The sequence below is a fragment of the Rhinoderma darwinii genome, chromosome 1, assembly GCF_050947455.1.
Source record: "Rhinoderma darwinii isolate aRhiDar2 chromosome 1, aRhiDar2.hap1, whole genome shotgun sequence".
In the NCBI taxonomy this organism is placed as follows: domain Eukaryota; kingdom Metazoa; phylum Chordata; class Amphibia; order Anura; family Rhinodermatidae; genus Rhinoderma; species Rhinoderma darwinii.
This window is the reverse complement of record NC_134687.1, coordinates 244,742,077-244,757,916: the sequence shown is the minus strand read 5'-3', so window position 1 is coordinate 244,757,916 and position 15,840 is coordinate 244,742,077. Positions and strand designations below refer to the sequence as shown.

At 39.1% G+C, this 15,840-nt stretch overlaps 1 protein-coding gene across 1 annotated transcript in view; it reads left to right on the top strand.

Annotated features, from left to right (window-relative positions):
- Positions 1-15,840, top strand: part of ZAP70 (zeta chain of T cell receptor associated protein kinase 70) — a 191,166-nt gene that overhangs the window by 3,047 nt on the left and 172,279 nt on the right. The window contains exon 2 of the mRNA XM_075863202.1: positions 11,958-12,381. Within this exon, the coding sequence (XP_075719317.1) occupies positions 11,980-12,381 (402 nt within the window). The 5' untranslated portion in view covers positions 11,958-11,979. The remainder of the gene's footprint in view (positions 1-11,957; positions 12,382-15,840) is intronic.

The following is a 15,840-nucleotide window of genomic DNA, read 5'->3' as shown; positions in this document are numbered from 1 at the left end:
CGACTTCAAAATGGCCGCCATGGTCAACACCCAGCTTGAAAAGTTTCCCCCCTCCCATATACTAATGTGCCACAAACAGGAAGTTAATATCACCAACCATTCCCATTTTATTTAGGTGTATCCATATAAATGGCCCACCCTGTATATTAAAAAAAGTGCATTACAGCCACAGGGGGTATATTATATTTTATAATTTGCAACACATTAAATGTGACTTATACAGCACCATGTGGATTGCTTAAAATAAAATTAATCTCCAGATGAACAATTTGGAAGCAGTCATATGATAGAGAACATTTTATATACGTGGTGACAAATAGGTAAGACATGAATAAAGAACAATTATAGGTTATAATATATATATAGGTTGAGTTTCTCCTATTTTAATATAGACTTTAAAGTTACATCCTTCCACAGTGTTTTTGGGCAAAAAAAAAAAGTGTTATAAAAGCAGTGAAAAATGCTATCAAAATGCAAGTAAATGCTATGTTTGATTCCAGCCCAGTGTCACTGTAACTTCGCCCCACCTGATCTTACGTCGGATGTGAGGAGACACTAGTGCCCGCTGGATTAGGCCCTGTTCACATCTGTGTCAGTGCTTTCCGTTGTTCTGCTCCATCAGAGGAGCAGAACAAGGGAATGATGGACGCAACCGTTCCGTTGCAACATGGACACCACATGGACACTATTGAGTGGTTCCGTCGGGGCATCCGTGGTTTTATCGGAAACAGTAGCGCAGCATACTGCGCTATTCTTTCCGGTAATTTCAGCCGGATCCCCTAACGTAGCTTCCAACACAGATGTGAACAGCCCTTTATATAGTTTCCGAGTCAACTGTACAACACCTGATGAGTCTCCTGCATTGGTCCTTTTCTAATTGGTTGGCTCAGCCACTGTAGTGCCCATGCTCGACGTAATATTGGGTGGGAGAGTGAAGTTACAGTGACACATTAATGATCTTATCTAAAAAAGGTCTAATATACTTACATTATTATAATTACTTTGCCTATTTAGTACACTCATAAAGATCGTCATATATGTTTAATGAAAATTTATCTTTGCCTCATTGTACAGCAGGGTTCATCATATTGTATCTAATTATTGTTAGACTTTAGTAAAGTTGTGCAACAATATTCTCAATATAATATCTCATTGGCTGGAATATCATTAGTGCTGAAGGTACTTCAGCTACCTGCCCCAGCTGTGCCTCCATCTCATAGTGGCTCCCAACCACTACAATAGATAGCACTGTTTACTATAGACTGTCTGCATCAGTTTATGATCATGTAGCTGCTGGGAGAAAAAGTTTCACCAGGCAGTCTATTCAGTTCCTAGCCTGTCCAGATTGTTTGTGTGACAACCCTGCTTGAAGAGTGGAAGGAGCTTAAGGTCCTTTTACACCGGTCCATTTTGGCCGATGTAACGTGCGCCGATCAACGTGACTGCTCGTTGATCGGCGCTCATTTGCTCCTTTCACAAGGAGCTAGTATGGGGACGAGTGCTCGTTACTCAGATCGCTCGTCCACATACATTTGTATCATGTTGGCAGCACGTCTCCCTGTTTACACAAGGAGATGTGCTACCGACAACGATAATATTTTTCACATTTAAAACTATACAATCAGCCGATGAATGAGCGTTTGCTCGTTCATCAGCTGAACATTGCCCCATTTACACAGAGAAATTATCGGGACGGAGCGCTCATTTGCCCGAAAATTAGCCAGTATAAAAGGGCCTTTACTCTGGAGGCCTATTGTGTTAGGGTCTGTTTACAGTAGTGTCATGACTTGTGTTTATAACTGAGCCGTTAAAGCTATGCTCTTTTGCTGAGAATTCTGAGGAGTCACACTGTGGGAATTGGGGGTATAATGATTTAGGGGAGCTGATTTGATTGACACTAATACGGTGGAGCATGGAGCCTCCAGACCATGTTCACATGCTGCATATTTGTTGTTGATTTTCAGTGTGGAATCTGCTGCAAAAATCTGCAAAAACGTACAGCGAAATGCATGTAATTGTTTTTCAAAATCCCATTCACGAACAGGGAAAAAAAATCTGCAGTACATTGTAGGCATGTACCGATATCTAAAATCTGCAGCATACAGTTAACCTCCGCTCCCCTAGGTTTATCCCTTTATAGTGTAGCCTGCTATAGTTAGTTTACCAAGTAGAAAAAAATGGAAACCTGGCATTTTACCATTTAAAGTCAATGAAGAAATGGAATGGTTCTAAATGGAAGGCATCCATTATTATTTATTATACTCCCTGTTTTGGTTCAATTTAAAACGGAACAGTGGCTCGAGTGTGAACAGAGCCCGACTGTATCAAACTGAGCAGAATATCACTGATACGTCAAAGATGCAATGTGTATTTGATATGATACTATATAAAGTGCATAGTTCATTTATAAACTATTTTTCGTTATTAAGGTGGGGACAAGAAAATATTTCCTATGTGTGTTACAGATCTAGAGGATATCCTGGTCTTTTAAACTAGCTAAAAGTCTAAAAGTTAACCTCCTAATGCCAAGTGCTGTACATTTACAACAATGTAATCGCATGGGCACAGCAATATTGGCTTGTATAATATAAATATCCGACCCTGGCCGTTTAACCATTGAAATGCCACAATTAATAGCAACCGCGACATCACAAGGGTTCTTTCTATTCGTCAGCGCCGGCAATAGCGATCACAGTGCTGACTGAATAAAGGGACCTAATAGCTGCCTGTGTTTATAACATGAACAGGAAGTAATACATTTGAAGACATAGGTATTTTAATGCAGCAAAATAAAATTTAAAGCTAAAAGTTCCATATGCACAAAATTTAGAAGAAAGCTGTCAATCATCGGTGGCTGGGCAGGCGGAGCGGCATATGATGAGTACGCCAAACTCCTTCTATCATTGCGATGCGAGCAACATTTTAAATGTAAACTCTCTAAAATCACTTTACTATCAGACATAAGTGACAGGCCGCTAATAACCGCATATCTGTCACTACTTTATGCTGCCCTCAGAGTCAATAACATGTTTCCTTTAAAGAGAATAGGACCGATTTATTAATACTGTCTTAGGCCTCTTGCACACAACCGTGATTTGCGGCTCGGACGGCCACAGAGTGTCACCTGCGAGCCACCAGCAAATTGCGGACCGTGCATTAATTTCTTTGAGCCTGGACCGGAAACCACGGTCGTGTGCATGGGCACATTGAAATGAATGGCGCCGCAATTCACCCACAGATTTGCGGGTGAATTGCGGCCACAAAAATCCGTTTGTGTGTATGGGGCCTTAAAGTTAGATAGGATTAAACTACACTAGTCAGACAAAAATTGCACCAAATTTCGCAAATATCACAATGACGCACACTGTATGATCAATTTGGTGCATCTTGCTCGAAATGTTAAATGTTTTCTCTTCCTTATGCCACCTTAATGAAAACCATGATGGCGTGGTTAACAGAGAATAACATATGGAAATTTAGCACATGCTATGTCATTCATCATCACCATCCTCATTTTCAGAGGCAGATGTTCTACGAACGCAGAGATCTCCAACTGTCTGCAGGTTGAGAGTCACATTCAAATACAGCATATAGTGTTGAGCCACATTGAATATTAAAAGGGATAAAGCCTATTCAATATTTGATTGATATGGCTTTTAGTGTTAAAGGCCTGTGATATGGTTTTGACTCTGGCATCAAGTTTTAGCAGTGCTATGACATGTGGCTTTGAAAGATGTCATGGCCCATTTACACAAGCAGATAATCAGTCAGATTCTAATACTAACGAGCGTGTACGAGAATTGCTTAATGCAAATAGGTGAAGCGATTGATAGGCTAGCTATAAAATGCTCGTTAATTGGGTGGAAAATGGTTTATGCGATCATAAAAAAAATGGTTGGTTGTTATGAGATTGAGGCATGTAAATACGAATTATTTCATCGATAGATGACATGTGAAATTATTAACCCCTTAGCGACATCCACAGTCACAATATGGCGCAAGCGCAGGAGCTGAACCCACACTATACGTGCTGGGGGCTGGCTGTCTCCCAACTCTCCTTACAAAGTTTTACTACATGTTATTTCACTTTAAGGCCTTATTTCAGTACGGATGTGTGCACGGCCCATAATTACAGGCACGGCCGGCCGCGGAGTGTCATCTACAGGCCGTCCGCATTCACTGACCATGCACACAAAAGATGTGCATTCATTTCAGTGGTGCTGGACCGCAATTGTTGACCGTAAAATTAGAGTTTTTGTGGGCCACGATTGCGGCCCCCACAAGGTCCGTGTATACCACGTTCGTGTGTATGGGCCCATAGAAATTAATGGGTCCGCAATTCATCCGCACTTTTGTGGATGAATTGCGGGCGCAAAAACACCTTCGTGTGCATGAGGCCTAATACTATATTTGGATGATGTGATTTTTATTCCTGTCTATCCTCCATCCCCATATGCCATACTGCTTTTATTATCTATATATTCCATTACTCGAGTTAGACCCTTGTTATATGTTCCTATTTGATCCCAACCGCTATGTTGTCTTGATGAACTATGATCAACACATGGACGCATAAAGAATGTTCTCTTTGGTAGATTACTTTTTCAGGTGACATAGTCTAATACTCCTCGATGTTTCATTTTCTATATCGCATCCACAGCGATGACGGTGACAAAGGCCTGGGACAGGCCGAAACGTCTGACTAGAATCAGTCGCTTACTCACATATTGTAAATCTACTTTCTTTATATATGAAAACAATATATGAGAATGACATATATATGAATAAATATAAGAACTTGAAGAACTAAAGAAATTTCACTTTCGTAATTGTACTGACCCACATAATAAAGTTATCATGTAGTTTTTACCGCTAAGTGAACGCTGGCAAAAATTAAACCCACAAACGATGGCAGGATTGCAATCAATTCCACCCTACAAAATAATTTTTACAAGTTTCTCAGTACATTATATGGTACATTAAATAGTAGCATTAAAACCCACTACTCGTTCTTCAAAAAACAAGCCCCCATATGATTATGTCGATGGAAAAATAAGTTATGGTTCTTGTAATGAGAAGATGAAAAAAATAAAAAATGGCTGTGTACCTAAACTTTCAGACGACTCTTCAGAACAAGCTTTACTGCATTTTTTAGCAGTTTTCCTCTCTGCAGGCTCTATCTCTAATTCTTAGTTTTCTCTGAGCTGGTGGATGGAGCCTAACTGCTATCATGTCTACGATACACAGCGCATCGAGATGAGTCTTGCTCTCCTATCTCTATCTATCACATATATAGAAGCTGCAGCAACATGGAGGACATTATACATCAGTAATAAGCAGTGTAGCTGTGAATATAGAACTGGGGTGAGATATAACACTTACTAGGAAGTTGCTGCAGCATTTCTGTGTGTCTCTCTCTACTCCTGCAGACACTCCTCTACCACCCCTCTCCATAGACTTCTATGGCAACTGTAACCTGATCCCTCTGTGAGCTGATAGTCGGTAAGTTGTAAGCAGTAAATTCAGCGTAAGGGTCCTCTTAAACAGGCCAATATTCACAAGGAGCAATGCATGAGGACGAGCGATCGTTACTACGATCGATCGTCCTCATACATTTCTATTATGTATGCAGCACATCTCAGATGTGCTGCTGACAACGATAATATTTCATATTGCATAAGCGATACAATCAGCCGATGATACAATCAGCCGATGAACGAGCGTTTGCACAGGGCAATGATCGGGAATGAGAGTTCATATGAACGTTCGTTTGCCTGATAATTGGCCTCTGTAAAAGGGCCTTAAGTGAACAGTTGGAAGGGAAGGGGGCAGCTGATAAGTAGAGAAAGATATATTACCAAGTTTAAAATTTTTGCCTGAACTATTGATTTATTCAAAGTTTGTTCAATGTGTCCTAATAATGATAATTGCCGATAATGTTTTGTTTAAATACGTGTTTATAATCATTGTTAGGTTATATAGATTCTTCTGTATAGTGCTAAAGGCCCATTTACACGAGTCGATAATCGGCGAAATGAGCGTTCAGTAGGAACGTTCAATCCCAATCGTTGGCCCAGCAAACACTCGCTTGTCGGCTAATCGCATCTTTTATGCAGCCTATAAAATAATCATTGTTGTCAGCACATCTCCCCTTTTATAATGGGGATATGCTACATACATAATGCAGACTGTATGAGGAATGATCAACCATATTAATGTTCATTCATACCCATACAGTTTAGATCAGCCTGTGTAAAAGGGCCTTAAAACGATCAGTCGGTGATCGTTGTGGGCAGAAATTTGCCTGTGTAAAAGGACCTTAAAGAGGCTCTGTCACTAGTTTAGTAATGCCCTATCTCCTAGCTAATCTAATGGAAACTGCCACACTGATAATTCTAGTGAAAATTGTGTCGCAAAAAGTTTATTATCTTAAAAGTTCTGAGTTTTTTCTAAATATGCAAATGAGCCAAAACTTGACAACTGGGTGTCAACACCAGCGATTCTCCTGGGGTGGAGCTACCTCACAGCCTCTGACGCTGTCCTATTAGCATGAAGCTGCTTCACACAGCATGAGAGACTGAGGCTGGAGGGAAGGGGAATCACTTCAAACAGCCATATCTCAGGCTGTGGATCACCTAGAACAGTGCTTCTGGTGGCATATGAAAGATTCTAATCTTTCGTATGACACCAAGATCGCAGTTCTAGCTGTGACACAACCGGAGATAGCACCAGTTGAAAACACAGTTGGGAATGGAAGTTGTATACTATAAGATCGCGCTGTGTTGCTGTGCTGGGAAGGGGTAGAAGCTGTATGCTGATTGGCCAGCGTCATACAGAAAACATTACACTGCCCTGTTTGACTAGTAGAGCCACATTAGCATAATTACAAAAATTCACATAACTTTGCAAATCATAAACGTTTTTGAAAACAAATCACACTAGTTATCAGCAGCAAAACGCCTATTAGATTAGTTAGGGGATAGGGAATTAATAAACTGGTGACAGAGCCTCTTTAACTGATTTTGTAACAGCTTTTCTTTTTTTTTTTTTTTACATGAAATGGAAGAAGTCTTGCTGCCAGACCAGCCTTTAGGCCCAGCTCTATTTGTGTAACTAACATATTGCATGTAAAATTTATTCAAAATGCAATGCACACAGATAGATTTCCACACGTTTTTTACGTGCGTAAATCTGTCACGCTCATGTAGATGCAGCCTTAGATACAAGGCCCCTATCCTTGTACTAACCCTCAGGGGCAAATTTGGCATTTCTGCGTCCGCAAGCAAAGTTATGTGTCGGGGCTCTAATCAAAGACACCTGTAGAGCGTTCCCCACACAATGCCCCCTGTATATAGTGTCTCAACCCCCTGTATGGTTCCACACACAGTCCACCTGCCATACATCCCCCTTGTAGACAGTGTCATGAAGTCCCCTGTAGGTAGTCCCACATACCCAATCTCTCCCCGCAGATCGTATCACACATGATAGGCTTAGATACATGGCCCAGCAGACAGTATCACACATGATAGTCTTAGATACAGTGCCCCAGCAGTCAGTATCACACATGATAGACTTAGATACAGCAGTAAATATCCTCTTCTAACATTTGTCCACCCCCCAAAAGAAATGTGTGTGCATGTATGTATATGTGTGTATATGTATGTGTGTGTATATATATATATATATATATATATATATATATGAAACAACGTATCTGTAACACTCTGATCCTATAGCTATGGATAGGATTAGATACAGTGGCTCAGCAGACAGTATCACACATTATAGAATTCGATTCAGTGGCTCAGCAGACAGTATTAGGATTAGTTACAGTGACTCAGCAGACAGTATCACACATGATAGGCTTAGATATAGGGCCCAGCTCACTGACATTGCAGCTCCAGCGCTGGACCCAGGAAAGGTAAGTATAATAATTGTTTTTCTTTTTTATTTGCTACATTTTTTTGTGTGTTCATGTTTTTTTTACATGTTCAGACGTTGGACTACGTCGGATTCGAGGACTCCTTCTATGACAACTTTTTTTATTCTCAATAAAGTGGTTAATGAGGGTTGTGTGTTTTTTTTTATTTCAATAAAATATATTTTTTAACTTTATTACTACTGCCTTATTAACAGCTGCTGGCTGATTGATAGCATCCTTTACTAAGGCGGGGCAAAGCGTTAGCCGATGCAGAGGCTAACCTAACCCCCATTATTAGCCCGGTACCCACCGCCACCAGGGGTGCCGGGAAGAGCTGGGTACGATCCAGTGTCCGATCATCTGTAGGGATGGTCGGGCAACAGGGTGGCCGCAGGCTGATGTTATTAGGCTGGGAAAGGCCAAAAACAGTGGGCCTTCCCACCCTAGTAATGCTAGCCTGCTGCTGCTATGTTGTATCTCACTGGTTATGAAAAATGGGGGGGCATGTAGTTTTTTCCAATTATTTATTTAAAAAATAAATAAATAAATAAAAAATGCAGTGGGGTTCCCCCCAATTTTCATAATCAGGCAGATACAACACTGCAGCAGCCACCTAGCATTACCAGGGTGGGAAGGACCACTGTTTTTGGCCTTTCCCAGCTTACTAACAGCAGCCTACGGCCGCCCCAGTGTGTAACAGAGTAATAATGGGGGTTAGTGTTAGCCTCTGAACCGGCTAACACTATGCCCCGCCTTAGTAATGGACACTGTCAATCAGCCGGCGGCCATTATTAAAGCGGTAGTAATAAAGTTTAAAAGAAAATACAAAGACATAGATAAAATATTTTATTGAAATAAAAAAAACCCACACAACCCTCTTATTGAAAATAAAAAAAGCCGTCAACGAAGTAGTCCTCTAATCCGAAGTTTCATTTCCATCAAGTAACCACATTTTTAAACCCAAACCATACTCATTTTCCATATCAGATTCTCTTTCAGCAAAAAAATTTAATAAATAAATAAAAAAGCACAATAAAACACAACTTATCATATTTGCCATCGCTTAGATCCACCTACGTGTTACAACATTTGACGTCTTAAAATGGTAACTGATATAAGAAACAGATAAAATTTAATAACTGGCATTTATAATATAAAGGTTTTGTCATGCAATACGTTTAAAAAAAATGGATTTGTATTGCAGTAAAAATGCTAATTATATTAATTAATGATTAATTTATCATCTATTTATTTTTAATGTCAAACTCTATTGCGGTTACAATTATCTATATGACCAGTCACTTGATTTTACTGAAGTAGTTCATAGTATTTATGATTTGTTACTTAAAAGAGTATTTGAAATGTGAAAAACAAATAATTTTCCGACATCTCAATGCAGAGAGCGTTTCCTGCCCCAGTTTCCTGTGCGTCTGAAGCACACGTCTTTGTTCATAATCAAATCTATGTCAATACTAGCCCTGTGGTATTTTAGTTAATACAATATATACTATTTTTAGTTGCTATATTGTAAGATATAAATATTGTGAAATTATGAAAAGGTTAAAGATTACTATTAAACTGTATAGTCACAAATTTCATCCAATTTTTTTTTAAGAAGTGCAAAAATGAAAATTGAGTTAATAGAACAAACTTATGGCAAGAAATACACAAGCACTATTTTTCAGCATTTTTAACACATTAATGCATAATCAAGTATTTGTGCATTCTGTCGTGCATGTATGTGATTCTGATCATGTGGGTACAGAAGCTGACTGACAGCCGGGCATCCGTTTCAGTAGCTAGAATTGGCGAAACTTCCAATCCCGGCTGTTTAAGCCCTTAAATGCCACAGTTAATAGCGGCCGCGGCATTTAAGTGGTTTGACAAAGGGAGGGGGCGCCCATGATCTTCGGTAGCTGACGGGTTGCCATGGCAGCCAGGGGCCTGCCCTGGCTATATGTCTATTAGGATGTGCCAGAGGCATGGCCTAATAGATTGCCTTTCAGTTTTACACTGTCAGGCAATAATAATGCTTTGGAATACTAAGTATACCAAAGCATTATATCAGCTTCAAAAGATTGCAAAGTGAAGTCCCCTAGTTTTAAAAACTCAAAAACAGTAAGGCTACATTCAGACGAGCGTGTCCAATTTGCGTGCGTAAAAAAACGCAGCGTTTTTCCTACATTTCTTGTCCGTATGCATTGCGTATTGGCATCAGTGTGCTTTGTGTGTGGCATGCGTTTTTCACATCCGTGCAAGCACTTGTATTGTACATGTATTTGATGTGTGAAACACGTGATTTTCTTGCACCCATGAACTTCAATGGGCGACTGGTGCGTGAAAACGCACCAATATAGGACATGCACTGAGTTCCACGCAACGGACACACGCTGCGTGAAAAACAACGCATGTGTGAATGGCCCCATTGAACAGCATGGGTCCGTGTGCTGTGAGTGATTTCAACACACACCAGACGGACGGGTATCACGCTCGTCTGAATGAGCCCTTATATAAAGTTTATTAAAAATAAATAAAAAAGGGAACAGTAAAAATAAAATAAAACCACTTTTTTCCATAAAAAGTGGTTTTATTTACTAGAAGTGTAAAAAGCAAAACAAAATAGACATATATGGTATCGCCGCAAATGTAACAACTCACACAATAAAGTTACCACATTAATTAAACTGCCGCGTGAACGCCGGTGAAATTGCTTTTTTTCCATCGCCCCCCCCCCAAAAATGAAATGACATGAAAATCAAGACATCCCATATACCCTAAAATAGTACCAATGAAAACGACAACTCATCGTGCAAAAAACAAGCCCACATATGGCTACATCCACAGACAAATTTAAAAGGTATGACTCTTGGAATGCGACGATGCAAAAACAAATTATTTTTGTTTAAGATGGGAGGTGGCCGCACAGGCCAGGCTCTCTCCATTCAATTCTATGAGAAATAAAGAAACAGTCAAACAAGCTGGTCCCCTCTGGGGCCCCACCTAGCACACATTTGTGGCATATCCTGTGAATATGGTATTAATGTCTTTGGTGGGGAAAACCCTTCAAGTACAGATACACTACCTTAGCACAGAGGTGTCTTTAATAAAATTGTTAAATGTCATCTTGTTTTTTGTTTCTACTATTTTCCATATTTGCCTTTCTAGTATTTTGTAAAACATGTGACCTATGACTACAAGTAGGAAAGTTATTATTCTACTTTGTATTTTCTGGCAAGTTAAAAACCCCTTCATCGGTACTCTCAAGAGTTTGACAATGTTAGACTTCTGTCATATGCATAAAAGCAAATTTTATGTTGAGACTTCAGATTTAATGTGTAAGTCAATGTGCAACATATTTGTGTATAGGTTCAGACAGCACCAGATATGTGGAAGGGTGAGGTTTTGCACGGATAGGGGCCCAACCCAAACATAAATATAAAAGCGTATCCGGCACACCAATTTTGAAATAAATTTTTTTTATTTTGTTTTTAATGCCAGTGGCAGAGTGTGACGTTTCGGTCTAAATGACCTTCATCAGGCACTGAGCCGTGCTGGGAAACTGAATAGACGAGCGCTAGTGGTGCTGATAGCGACTGGCCGCTGTATCATGCCTGATGAAGGTCACTTAGACCGAAACGTCGCACTCAAAACAGAATAAAAAATACCTTTATTTCAAAATTGGTGTGCCGGATACTCTTTTATATCAATGTGCAACATATTCATACAACATTGTGTATTATTTCCAAGCACATACGTCATAAGTTTATTACAGCAAATAACTGTTGTGAGTGATTTTATATGTGGTATATTTTTCATTATTTACATATTTTATAGGACCCCCAATAGTTTCTGACCCTGAAGAAAACGAGAGGTCCTATAAAGCCTACACTATGATATTTGTTTGTGAACGACCTAATTAGTATAATCATGTATTTTATTTTAAATTGCTTTTATGGTTACTTTTCTTATTCATTAAAGGGAAATCTTACCTTTACTATGTTGTTCTAAAATTATTACTTTATTCTTTATTTTACAGCCTCCTTTAAAATCTATTAAACATGCCAGATGCTGCTGGTCACTTGCCGTTCTTTTATGGCAGCATCTCTCGTGCTGATGCTGAAGAGTTTCTCAAGCTGGCTGGGATGATGGATGGCCTTTTCTTGCTAAGGCAGTGTCTGCGAACTCTTGGTGGTTATGTTCTCTCCGTAGTATTCGACCTGAAGATTTACCACTACCCTGTAGAACGGCAACTAAATGGCACATATGCTATATATGGAGCAAAGCCTCATTGTGGTCCAGCAGAACTTTGTGAGTACTACTCTAAAGATGCAGATGGAATATGCTGTGTTCTCCGTCGACCCTGCAATCGTCCAAGTGGAGTGGAATGCCAGCCTGGAGTGTTTGATCATATCAGAGATAATATGATGAGAGAATACGTCAGGCAGACCTGGAAACTCGAGGTGAGTGAACGATGATGGGAATACGATGGACCTCTGAATACCGTTCAGAAACTACATACAAAAATGAAATATCTTGTCTATTACTTAGTTAATATAAGCTTGATTTAGCTGACGGACCATTTTACACTATCTAGTATGTCTACTTATGGTGTCTAGAGTTGTATCCCCTACCACTAGTTGTCTCTGGTAATCTTTGGTGTTTGTTGAGTTATACTTTATCATAATTTATTTTTTTCCACAATTAAACTTGCAAAATTGCCTCCCAATGTCCTTTGTATGATCTTCACTGTTTCAAAATATATGCCATAACTGCCCTTATCTCTGTTAAAAGCTATGTACACCTTTGAAATCATTTTATTATAATTTTTTTTAATGAAAAATATCTATCAGTGTATTTGGTGCAACTTTCTAAATACTTTTTATTAAAAATTATTTGAACATTTTGAGATACGGCTGCTTTGTATCCTGTATACTGAGCAGCTGTATCTAGTGCTGAGACCTAAATTTTTCAGGTCCGCGGGACTGACGGGTTCAGTGTCAGCAGTCCTTTGTCTCTGATACACAGGATCAAGCTGTTACCGATCATATCTAAGTTCATAACTTAGATGTGATTGATAACAGGTGGATCCACGCAGGACCCGCTATCACTGTTCCAGTGTGTCCCGCAGACCTGACAGATTCAGGTCTCAGCACTAGATACAGCTGCTCTGTATACAGGTTACAAAGCAGAAGTATCTTAAAAATAATTTATAGCAAAAAGTATTTAGAAAGTTGCACTAAACACGCGATGGCTTGTTTCAGCGGCGCCCCCCCTGATTCTAACACTTTAAATGCCGCGGTCACGATTGACTGCGGCATTTAAGGTGTTAGATGGGCGGAATCAAAGTGATCTTTGAGCATTGAGGTGTCGGCTGCGTAACACAGCTGTCACCCGCTGTGTATGGAGCGAGCTCAGCTCGTGAGTTCGCTCCATACTTCCCCTTAACCCTTATCACGTACAGTTACGTGATATTGCTTTAATGGGTTAAAGAGGACCTGTCACTAGGTCATATAAGTTGAACTGGTTTACTGACCTGAATAGTGCTGTCTCCCTGATTCCAACGCTGTTTTTTTCCCCCCTAGACCTCCTTGTTCCAGAGATATGGTCCACTCTTGTGTTGGCTCCCTACATGCTAAATTGCTGCAGTTAGCCAATGGGGTGGAGCTAGCTTCCCTGCCTCTGTTGCTGACCAATCAGCACAAGGCAGCTTGAGGATAGTTCACTCCCTGTTGGCTAACTGCAGCAAATTAGTATATAGGTAGTCAACACAAAAGTGGGCCTTATCTCTGGAACAGGGGGTTTAGAAAAAAAATCAGCGCTGGAATCAGGGAGACATCGCTATTCAGGTCACCTAACCAGTTCAACTTATATGACCTAGTGACAGGTCCTCTTTAAGTAGTGTTTCTTTTTTCTTTTTTAATGGAGTGATCAGATTTGCAATGCCAGTAAACAGCAATTTAAGAAAATCCCATTTCCAAGTGGTTATTTTTACAACATGCTTAATTTTTAGGCAATTTTCTTCAAGATTATAAAACAAAAATGAATGCAATAAACCACATGCATTACGATACATCTGAATCACTATGCGTATTTGCTGCAAAACCATGAAAAATACTGTATCACCAGACACAATTTTATGTAGGCCACTCAGACCATGATACGGTAGCTCTATGTACCTGGAAATTTTTATTAACCTATGTTTAATTTTTGATTTGTGTGTTTTTGTGTCTTATTATGTTTATTACATTACCCTCAGTAACCCTTAACCCCTTAATGACCAGCATATTTTAGACCTTAATGACTAAGCAATTTTTTACGTTTTTCCATCGTCTCATTCAAAGAGCTATAACCTTTTTTATTTTTGCGTCAACACAGCTGTATAAGGTCTTGTTTTTTGGGGGACAAGTTTTAATTTTTAATAACATCATTTTGGGGTACATAGAATTTATTGATTAACTTTTATTAACTTTTTTTGGGGGGGAATAGAAAAAAAAACAGCAATTTCGCCACACTTTTTTACATCCTAAATTTACGCCGTTTACCGTGTGGTATAAATAACACAATAACTTTATTCAGTGGGTTTTTGCAATTGCAACAATACCAAATTTGTATGGTTTTTGTATGTTTTACTACTTTTACACAGTGAAAACCCTTTTTTTCAAAATTATTTGTTTTTGTGTCTCCATATTTGAAGAGCCATAACGGTTTCATTTTTTTGCCGATGCAATTGTAGGAAGGCTTTTTTTTTTGCAGGACGACTTGTAGTTTTTATCGGTACCATTTTGGAGTAGATGCAACTTTTTGATCACTTTTTCTCCAATTTTTTTTAAAGCTGGATTCAAAGAAAACAGCAATTTTTGCATCTTTTTTTAATTTAATTTTTTACGACGTTCACCGTGCGAGTTAAGTGATGTAGTAAGTGGGGTCATTACGGACGTGGAGATACCAAATATGTGTAACTTTTTTACTTTATTTTGTTTGTTAATAATAAAGCAGTTTGTAAGGGGGAAAAGTGGGTTTTTCATTTTTTTTTTCACTTTTTATTAAACTTTTTTTTTAACTTTTTTACTAGCCCCACTATGGGACTTCACTATGCGCATTTATAATACACTGCAATACTTCTGTATTGTAGTGTATTATGCCTGTTCGTGTAAAATGGACAAGCATCTGCTAGGTCATGCAAGAGGCATGACCTAGCAGGCATTCACTACAGGCAGACCTGAGGGCCTTTATTAGGCCCCCGGCTGCCATCGAAGACACAGACACTCAGCGATTTTATCGCCGGGAGCTCCCTCCCTCTCTCCAAAACAACTCAGATGCGGCGCATGCTATTGAGCGCTGCATCTGAGGGGGTTAAACGGGTGAGATATATACTTATGTCGATCTCACACGTTCGGTTCTGTGCGTCTTAAATTTACACCGTTTACCGTGTGGTGTAAATAATATAACTTTATTCAGCGGGTCGTTACGATTGCGGAGATACCATATTTATATTTTTTTTTATGTTTTACTACTTTTACACAGTAAAAACACTATCTTTTCAAAATTATTTGTTTTTGTGTCGCCATATTTTAAGAGCCATAACTTTTTCCACTGATGCGGCTGTATAAGGGCTTTTTTTTGCGGCTCGACTTAAGTACATGCAATTTTTTGATTACTTTTTATCCAATTTTTTTTAAGGCAGGATGAACAGAAAACAGCAATTCTGGCATTGTTTTTTATTTTATTTTTTACGGCATTCACGGCATTCAAGCGGCGATACCAAATATCTGTAACTTTTTACACAATAAAGTATTTTGTAAGGGGACAAAGTGTTTTTTTTGTTTGTTTTTTTTTACTTGGGACTTTTGTTTATTTATTACAAACTTTATTAAACTTTTTTAAACTTTTTTTTTAGTCCCACTAGGGGACTTCACTAT